The sequence below is a fragment of the Sinocyclocheilus rhinocerous genome, unplaced genomic scaffold (genome assembly GCF_001515625.1).
Source record: "Sinocyclocheilus rhinocerous isolate Xijiao unplaced genomic scaffold, SAMN03320098_v1.1 scaffold599, whole genome shotgun sequence".
NCBI classification, from domain to species: Eukaryota; Metazoa; Chordata; class Actinopteri; order Cypriniformes; family Cyprinidae; genus Sinocyclocheilus; species Sinocyclocheilus rhinocerous.
This window is the reverse complement of record NW_015652138.1, coordinates 90,821-100,713: the sequence shown is the minus strand read 5'-3', so window position 1 is coordinate 100,713 and position 9,893 is coordinate 90,821. Positions and strand designations below refer to the sequence as shown.

General features: G+C 37.0%; 2 protein-coding genes across 2 annotated transcripts in view; one reads left to right on the top strand and one right to left on the bottom strand.

Annotated features, from left to right (window-relative positions):
* LOC107713578 (serine/threonine-protein kinase 32B-like) overlaps positions 1-6,082 on the top strand; it is a 41,439-nt gene extending 35,357 nt beyond the window's left edge. The window contains exons 9-10 of the mRNA XM_016519134.1: positions 5,267-5,292; positions 5,367-6,082. Coding sequence (XP_016374620.1) covers positions 5,267-5,292; positions 5,367-5,478 — 138 coding nt within the window. The 3' untranslated portion in view covers positions 5,479-6,082. The remainder of the gene's footprint in view (positions 1-5,266; positions 5,293-5,366) is intronic.
* Positions 6,083-7,147: 1,065 nt separating this feature from the next.
* LOC107713594 (dihydropyrimidinase-related protein 3-like) overlaps positions 7,148-9,893 on the bottom strand; it is a 32,716-nt gene continuing 29,970 nt past the window's right edge. Inside the window, exon 14 of the mRNA XM_016519148.1 lies at positions 7,148-8,287. Coding sequence (XP_016374634.1) covers positions 8,202-8,287 — 86 coding nt within the window. The 3' untranslated portion in view covers positions 7,148-8,201. The remainder of the gene's footprint in view (positions 8,288-9,893) is intronic.

Sequence of the window (9,893 nt, the reverse complement as noted above, 5' to 3'; positions counted from 1 at the left end):
TTCACACAAAACAAGGGGAGTCCGCTTTTAGTTATTATGCCGCCCGCAGTTGGAATCAGCTTCCAGAAGAGATCAGATGTGCTAAAACATTAGTCACATTTAAATGCAGACTCAAAACGAAATGTAAATTCACGTCTGTACAGTAGAGGGCGCAGCTCAAACAAACCTTCAGCTGTGCTGGCATTCTGGATTACATGAAGAATAGGATGCAGAAGAAGAAAGTTCAACAATAAATAAAAGGAAAAAAAACACAAATGTTATGTTTATCTAAAGTCATTTTTGCTTATTAGTATGGTTGAATTGGATCATCGAAGGTCAGCAGCAAAGATTAAATACATAAAGGATATTTGTGTTATTTAACATATGTAATTATGTAAAAAATTGGATGAATAATAAATTGGATGAATTAGATGTGCTGTTCTCAACCTTTCCTTAGGATGGTACTCCCCTAGTTATGCTTGGAGACTTCAACATCCACCTAGATAAACCTCAGGCTGCAGACTTCCACACTTTGCTTGCCTCTTTTGATCTCAAGAGTGTTAACTACTGCTACTCACAAATCAGGCAACCAACTGGACCTTATTTACACACGACACTGCTCCACTGATCATGTACTGGTTACTCCACTGCACACCTCGGATCACTTCCTCCTCACTCTTAACCTCAACATGGTTCCTGACACAACACATACCCCTCCACATGTCATCTTTCGACGTAACCTACGCTCACTCTCACTCTCACTCTCACCCTATCTGCTATGGTTTCATCTTCGCTTCCTCCCCCTAAACAGTTTTCATTTCTTGATGCTAACAGTGCTACTGATACTTTCTGCTCCACTCTTACATCTTGTTTAGACACTGTCTGCCCCTTGTCTTCCAGGCCAGCCCGTATCACCTCTTCTGCCCCTTGGCTGTCTGATGTTCTCCGTGAGCATCGTTCTAAGCTCAGGGCTGCTGAAAGAGTATGGCGCAAATAAAAAAATCATCTTAATGTGTATCAGTCACTCCTCTCTTCCTTCTCCGCTAATGTCTCCACTACTAAAAGGACATACTATCATAACAAAATTAACACCCTTCTCTATCACCTAGCGGTTGTAATTACATCAGCAGATTCGGCACATTCGCGATAGAAAAGCGGCGCTTTCACGTTATGATATTACAACTGTGAAATTACAAACAAAAAATACACATTCTGAGACATTAACTGAAATTAATTGTGAATTTTATTAGCATTAAATCGTCCTCCTCCCATTTTCAGCACCGGATTATGGGGAAGCTGTGCCTCCCCTGCCTCCCCTGACCAGCCGCCAGTTATTCTTTATAAAAAAATTTAAAAACGCCCCTTTTAGACTTGCACTCTATTTATTTACTAACTGCTAGTTTTCTTTAAAAAAAAAAAACCACTTGCTTCTTTAATCTTTTTGTATTCTATCTATTTGTTTTCTTTTTATTTATTATACAATTAACAAAAGCAAAAAAGGCCTCTAACACTAGCTTGCTCTATCTTTTTCTATTCTGTTTTCTTTTTATTTATTTAAAAAAAAAACTTGCTACTTGTACTGCGTTAAGCTAACTGAGATTTGTTATAGCACTTGCATATCATTGCTCTTTTGTTGATTTAGTTTGCTTCCATTGTCCTCATTTGTAAGTCGCTTTGGATAAAAGCGTCTGCTAAATGTCTAAATCTAAATGTAATGTAATTATTGCAGGTTTGCGTCATATTCTGAGTTTGCATTTCACAGTTTTTACTGATTTCGAGGAATACTGAATCTGTTTTTGTGTGAGTGAGATGAGTAAACGCCTGTTCTCATTTATCTAGAACTACAGTAGCATCATGTTCACACAACGCTTCTGAACACACTCCTGATTTCTTTCATCATGAGGACAGGAGGAGAGCTGCCAGTCAATACATGGAAAACAATGTAACTGGCATTACATATTTGAAAATGTAACTCAGATATTTGCATGTAAATTGAAAAGCAATGCATTACTTTAAAAAAAGTAATCTGATTACATAACTCGCATTACTTGTGCTGTTACCCCCAACACTGGTTCTGTAAAACTAATGTCAAAGCTCAATTCTTAAAATTATCTGCTCATCCTCATTCTAAAAGAACCTGTAAGTCTTTCTTTCTTTTGTGGAACATGACATTCTGTGTTCAGCAGCTTGTGGCTGAATTTCAAAGAGCTTTTATTGGATGGAGTGTAGAGGAGGCCTCTGCTGGATTGTAGCATGCTAAGCATCAGTCACGCTTACTCGAGGAAATCCCTGCGCTGGTGGAGTTGCGTGGCTGGTTTTCTGGAGTAAGCACTAAACACTCGACACCTGCTGACGCCTCAAAGTCATGACTGCACACATTTACACAGGCAGCACTTACAGCTCTTGTCGTATTGCTTTGCAGTACACATTTTGTGTTATATTGGAGACATTTATGGCCCTCTAATGCTCAATTCACGCCAGTCTCTAGACAGACATTTAACTCTCAGCTTAAATCTGGTCCACATTGTAGCTTATTTTGACCAGGAACAATTCACTTAGATAAAGATCTGGATGACCAATCATAGTTTTGTTTTCAGGGTCATGTTAGGTCCAGGTAATTGCTAAATAATGAAATTGCGGCCTCAGTTTTACTTCTTAATTATTGCAGGTTTGCATATGATGTTGGTTTTTTTGTATTACCTGTGCAATTTGATATAAAAATGAGTAACAGAATCTTATGCTTCTTATTCAATTCAAGTTAAATCAAGTCACTTATTTTATAACGCTTTACACAATACAGATAGTTTCGAAGCAGCTACACAGTATTAAACAGGAAATTCACAAATAGCAATTTCTGACCAATAAAATATTTTAGAGCGCTTGACAAAATTTGAATAAATTCATATTCATTTCATCAGTTTTCTGTCTGGAAATCATACTTTAAAAATTTCTTCATTTCTACAGTAGGTTTGCCAATATCATGGGAACCCTGTTTCTAAAATAAAAACGACAGTTGTTAAAGGAATAAATAAAAATAAGAAATAGGTCTTGATTTTTTACATATTTAGCTTATTTTAAAACTTGTTTTGTATTATTTTAATTGATTTAAGCCATTCTGTGCTCCCTTGGAAGTGTGCTGATAAAATACAAAAGGTGTCATTCTAATTTGACAATAAATCATTTTTCTTGCCCATAAAAGTACCATTCTATACACTGGGAAAATAGTTTTTTTTTTTTCTTTTCTAACAGTGTAGAGTAAAGCAAAGGTGCAGCTTGTCCCTCCAGTGACCAGAGCTGAATGTAAAAAATGTCAAATGAAATCACTGAATGCTTACATACCTCGTATATTGGTCTGTGAACAAATTTTTCATGAAATATGTGACTTCAGACCTCCTGACGGAAGAGAAAGCTCTGCAGGATGCATGACTGACTTCAGGTTGCTTGATCGTCATGAAGTGTCGTCATTGCGATTGCTCCTGCTCCTGTCTGGTTTTCTGACAGCCTGCTGTTGTTGCACCTGTAGTCAGCGACAAATCTGCAAGACAGCTAGTGCAGCAGGGCAAACTCATCGTCTGGAAGCTTCAGTCAAACTGATAACACTTCTCTGACCTGCACTGACCCGACAAAACAACACAAAATTCAGAAGACTATGAACATGCCCCGTAAATTCACACTTCAGTGGCTTTTAGTCCATTTAGCTTTCATATGTAAGAGTGCCTTTTAAAGATGGAAAGTCTATAAGACAAACTAAGATTTAAAACAAAATAAAAAGGTTAAACATCAAGACAGATTACTTATTTTAAATTATTTCTGTAATTAAAAAAATGTCAGCGGTCATGGTCTTGGGAAATCTGGCAACTGAGGGAATTTTAAAAGTAGGATTCCCAGACATGGAAAATGCATGTCAATTTCTAAAATTAATATGAATTTATAATAGTTGTGGCAAGCTCTGAAATATTCTATTTGTCAGAAAAGTGCCTTTTAAAGATGGAAAGTCTATAAGACAAACTAAGATTTAAAACAAAATAAAAAGGTTAAACATCAAGACTTATTTTAAATTATTTCTTTAATTTAATAAATGTCAGCGGTCATGGTCTTGGGAAATCTGGCAACTGAGGGAATTTTAAAAGTATGATTCCCAGACATGGAAAATGCATGTCAATTTCTAAAATGAATATGAATTTATAATAGTTGTGGCAAGCTCTGAAATATTCTATTTGTCAGAAATTTGAGAACAAACACTTTATCCTGACTGCAAAACCTCATGTAATTTCACTGGTTGTAAAGTGTGAACACTAAAATATTTTCAGTTCTTTAAAGGCCTGGCATTATGGAATTATTTTCATGCTTATAAAATAAATGAATGCGCCATTGAGGTTAAAAATGTATTGAGTGCGAATGATTATTTCAGATGAACCTGTTCTCATATCCGTAGCTCAGTCGGCGTACCTCACAACAATCACATGCAATAAGCCGCTTATTGCTGCAGCTGCATAAACACAGTCGTAGAAATGCTGCTGCTTATGTTTAGTCATTCACTTTTGCATCAAATGCAAAATTTAAAACTTGTTCATGATTGCTCATTTGGGAATTAATATGGCAGACCAAGCAATATGCACAGCGATATGGAGTAAAAGAGCATTCACTTATCTTAGATGTTGATTTCAGATGCTTTCTGAAAGCGCGCTACAAACACTGGTCAAGTATTTGAATGTTGAACAGCAACCTCATTGGCTGCTGATGCAACACAGACCAATCAGCTGCGCCGTGTAGATAATGATGTGATTACTAACAGATAAAGGACTTATCAGCCTGCGCCATCTAGAGTTTCATGACAGAACTTTGTATTTATTTATAATTTATTTTAAGACATACTTTATTTTAAATTTTAAATTTATGCTTTATTTTAATATATTGCCACTCCAAGTTTGGGTTTGGGAGGCCGATGCTGTCATTTTATTTAAATGAATTAAACATAGAATTTAAAGAGAATAAAGAAAGATAATAAAAGAACTTGAATATGGTGAGCATTTGAACCAAACCGAAAATAATGTATATATATATGTATGTGTGTATATATATATATATATATATATATATATATATATATACTGTATATATAAATTAGTTTTTATTTTTGTTTTATTTAAATTTTAGGTAAACGTTCAGTAATTTTGTTGTGTTTCTGTGATTTTTTTATTAGAATTTTTGTCTATATATTTGTATTAATTTTAATTTCAGTTTTTTTAATTATCAGGAAATTGTTATTCTGGAAGAGAACTAATCCCTTAACTGCAACAACCTTGCCTTGAGGTAACAACTGCACATTTTTTAACACTGTGAAACTTTTGCATGACTAGATTTGTTGTCCTTTCTCTGTTTTGGAGGTTGAGGAAAACCAAAGCAGACGCTGAGACCAACAACCTCAGTGCAGAAGAGACGAACAAAGCCATTCAAGACGGACAGAACAACAACGTACAGCATTGTTTATCAAGTTAACATCCGGACCTGCCACAGTGTTCCTCCTTCACTCGAAGCTGACGGCGGATGCAGCCATGGACTCCAGCAAATGCATGAGAAAATCCATACTGGGAGACTGGAACATCACGGATTCTGGATGGAAGCATTAACCTGGTGTGAACCTCACGCTCTGAATTAACTGACAGCGTACGCTGGTTTAGTGACCGGCTGACTACACAATCACATGCATAAAGAAATAACTGAATGATGATGCTCTCTGCACCCGACTGTGAAATGTGTGCCTTACTAGTTTAATGGATTGCTCTAATTTCCACGATTCCCCTGGAGGCACGTGAAGGTTTACTGTTGTCTGATTCAGCGAGCGATCAGACTCCAGCCGTTCGCCATGATTTATAAAGCTGCTCTTGTTAACACACAAATGCAGAGAACAGAATGCAAAGATATTCATTTCACCTCATTATGTGATTCATTCAAATGATGTAAATGTGAACCTTATGGAGCTGCAGAATTCTGTCATTCATGCCACTGAGCGCATTATTTGGCCTTTCTGGTTCTTAAGCATTTTTGGAGATTCATTGCTGGATTGTGCTGCTGAATTAAGATATTGACCACACTGTGCAGATCAAATAATAATAAAATAATTTAATAGCATCATCTGACAAGTCTGACTTGTTTGAAGGTTTGCATAGCCTAGGAATATTCACACAAAGCTGGCTCATTTATAATAGAAATTATAGATTTATAACATAAATACAGTTCATTTTCATCTGAGGTCTGTATACACATAGGGCCTAATATACTGTGTTAATATGAAGTTTTTTTTTTCATTTATTTTCACAGGTGTTTTACGTTACACATTGCTTTGTGTTTTAGAGCTAAAGAAAATGTTCATAAACTTAAATCATAATATCCTGGCAGAAATTTACCAGTACCTTTCCCATACCTTTTTCTTACAGTGCAAGTTATTTTTTTTAAGTTTGGTGGAAATAATACAACAATGAATCAATATCGCCATCTAGTGGTCGGGTGAATATTAAATATTACAGACAATCTACCCACGATGCTGTTGAACAGCAACAATAATTCTGAGAAATATATATATTTTTTAAATATCAAGTTTAAGCCATAGGATTGAAACCCATCTATTGCTGTTTGTATGTTGTTATTGTTATTATCGTCTAATTTAGAGTGTCTTTTAATATTTAGGAGGATGTTATATATAAAACATCAAGTTAAACAAAATTTAAACAATTGAATATCACCTGCTTTATATATTATTTTTATTGTTGTTGTTATTATGGAATATACAGCTAATTGCACTTGATTGCCATTAGAATTGTTTTCCAAAATTCTGTATTATTGTACAAATGCAAAATGTGACTCATTTATTTGGGGGGTTTGAGAGCTGCATGAAAACGCCCTCATGCAGTCGCTTTTAAAGAGAATAATTTCAAGAGAATTTTCCCTAACGAGGACATGTAATGAACATTTCAGATGCACATGTGATGTTTACAGCCAGCCTCTGCTGTACATCGTCATTGGTCATACTTCCCATGTATTTGTAACAATTATGTCATTTAATTTCCTCAAGTGATTAGCAGACGTTAATTTTATGTCTGTGTATGTTTTAGTAGTTCTGATTTCCTTGTACCGTGAGGTGATAAATATACAGAGCAAATCATTCACAGGCAGTCAGTTGTAACTTGAGTTTATTGAGGAACAAATTTTGCACATCACACGTTCATTTTCACCTGCTTTTTTGACTCAGATGTTAAAAAAAGAAAGGAAATATAATCAAACCTACATAAATATAATAAACAACCTATTCCACATCAATCGGTAAATCTCTTTATACCATTGTTATTTGGGGCATCAGTGTGTTGAACTGTCTCTTTCCATTAACCAAGAGCTTTCCTCCTCAACCAGACCAAAGTCGCATGAAAGATTTAGATATCAGAAACTTATTCCAATACTTTGTTAATCATCCTTTAATAATTTGAGCTTGAACTAAAATGCAAAAGGTGAATATCTTTCTCCTGCAGTCTTTGTTTTGTTTTCATCATTAATTTTGGCAAGAAGTTGTTTATTTTTCCTTTTTCGAGGTTCATTGTGTTCGACTGAAGTTCAGCTATTCCTTCACATGACGGATGCATATTGTTTTTCGTATCTTCAGTGAGACGGATAATGAAAGCAGTACAGTATGTGAATGTATGTAAATGTCCTGTAATATTCTGCACTTGTATATCATTGCATGTTTTTCCTTAACATTCAGCTTTATTATACTTAAAAAAAAAATGCTCGACACTTCAACTTCATTTACAAAGTAACATTAACTATCATAATCACAGCTGATGTACGCAAATAAAGCTTATGAGGGAATACAGACGAAGCTCTATGAAACACACGACAGTAGTCCTTCCTTACCGAACGCAAACGCCTGGAAAATTCAACTGTTTCCTTTCATAAACATCGCAGAATATCCAAACGAAAGTTGTTTTTACGGTAATTCTAATGTCTTCTAATTGAGTTTATCTAAACACACAAATGAACGTAACACTACACTAAATGCTTTGCTTTCTCAGAGGTGGACTACTGATCTTCAGTCACTCATCAGGAGGAAATCATGGAGGGTAAGGCATGAGTTCAGTGTTTTACGCTTCTTTTGTTTCGTTTCCTGACTAATCACCTTACTTCTACACTGCTGATTTGATCCTGGCCTCTCTCTTACATGCTCTTTATATTTAACTGAGGGAGATGATATTGGAGCGGCCACCGGGGGGCACAACGATGCGTCTTCCAGCCGGTCTGATGGGGGCTTCTTCAGGACCTATGGAGAAACACCAGATATAAAAACAGTCTTCGTTAAAGCGCTAGAAGCCTTTAACCAAACCAACCAGCCACGAGGCGAATCACAGCTGTACAAACTTTGATGTGAAGCAAAACGTTTTTCAGACAAAAAGACAAAAGCAAGACTGTGTACTTATGCTATTTCATGCATTCTGACTTATTTACCCTGTTAAAGAGTTCTAATGCTAAACATGGCCAAAGTTCCAAAAAACGAGTTGGACGTATGACGAAGTATTTCTGTGCCAAACACTCCTTCAGAGTTCGTATGACGTCATGAAGGGCGGAAATCCTTGTCTGGGCACTTCTCCTGGAAGAGCACGTGCATCAACCACAGCGAGAGCAATGCCTTGTCCAAAAGTGCAGTACCCTTAACGCACACTAAATCCGCTCCGGAGCAGTACTGAAGGCTTAGTGTATCCCATCATGCATCATGTTCTGGAAATAAATCGTGAGACTTTTTGCCGAGATCTTGCAAGAAGTCATGAAAACCTTTCCAATGTATGTTAAATATTAATACTACATATAATTTGGTAGTAAAACAAAGAGTTGCACGCATTATTGGTGCAAATGAGTAGTTTTGGAGTAAGTGGAGTAAGCACCACAAAATTAAATTGTGTCATCTGTTATAGGGACTACTAAACAGACATTTAGAAGTTGATTTTAAAATGCAAAGTATCGAAAATAAAAATAAAGCTCTGAAAAAACACTTGCATTTTTACAACACTATAAGTGTGTCCCGTCAGGTAATGAAAAGTTCTACACACACTTGTGGTCTTCATGCTCACTTGAACACTTGGACCAAATACAGGAAATACGTCATATAAGTAGTCAAGTGGGTAAGTGCAAAGACCAGGTATTTGGACAAGGCACAAGAGCAGCCCATCAACATGCTTCACTCGGGTTACAGACGTCGTCTGCAGCACTGCACAGGACTCCAGAAGGATTTGTCATTTTGTGTTTTAGACCACGAAATCAACAGTCACCAAAAAAGTGTGTTTTCAGTTGTGAGGGAAAGATAACGTACTCGGTTACTAACGTAACCTCGGTTCCCTGAGATACGGGAACGTGTACTGCGTCTTGCTAGACGCATATGGGAAAAAGCCTTTTTTCTCCTGAACTGAAGCCTTCGATACTACACTCGTACTGCATCTTGCTAGACGCATATAGGAACACAGTACAATCACGCCGTGCTAATGTAGTGAAACGACTAAAAGTATCAAACTTCCATAAGCAACCAATGCCCATAGAGAAGTTAACAACAACCCAAGGCTAAGACGGGCTGAGCTTCCTGAGGTCACACCCGGCCTGGTTTATCGTTCCAGAGTACTCCTGTAACTTCGACACCCCGGGGTCGAGAGCTAACAGGTGAACTAATGCCAGAGAGCTTGAGAGTGATACGGCCAAGGGCTCTTTGCCAGATCTGTTTACGCAGCGCATGTCTCTTCAAGCGGAAAGGACCCTGGCCTGCAAGGCCGGGACTTCCAGGTTATAAAACCTTGCGAATGTGGACGGCGAGGCCCAGCCGGCCGCCTCACAAATATCCGCAATGGACACACCACTGGACCATGCCCAAGACGAGGCGATGC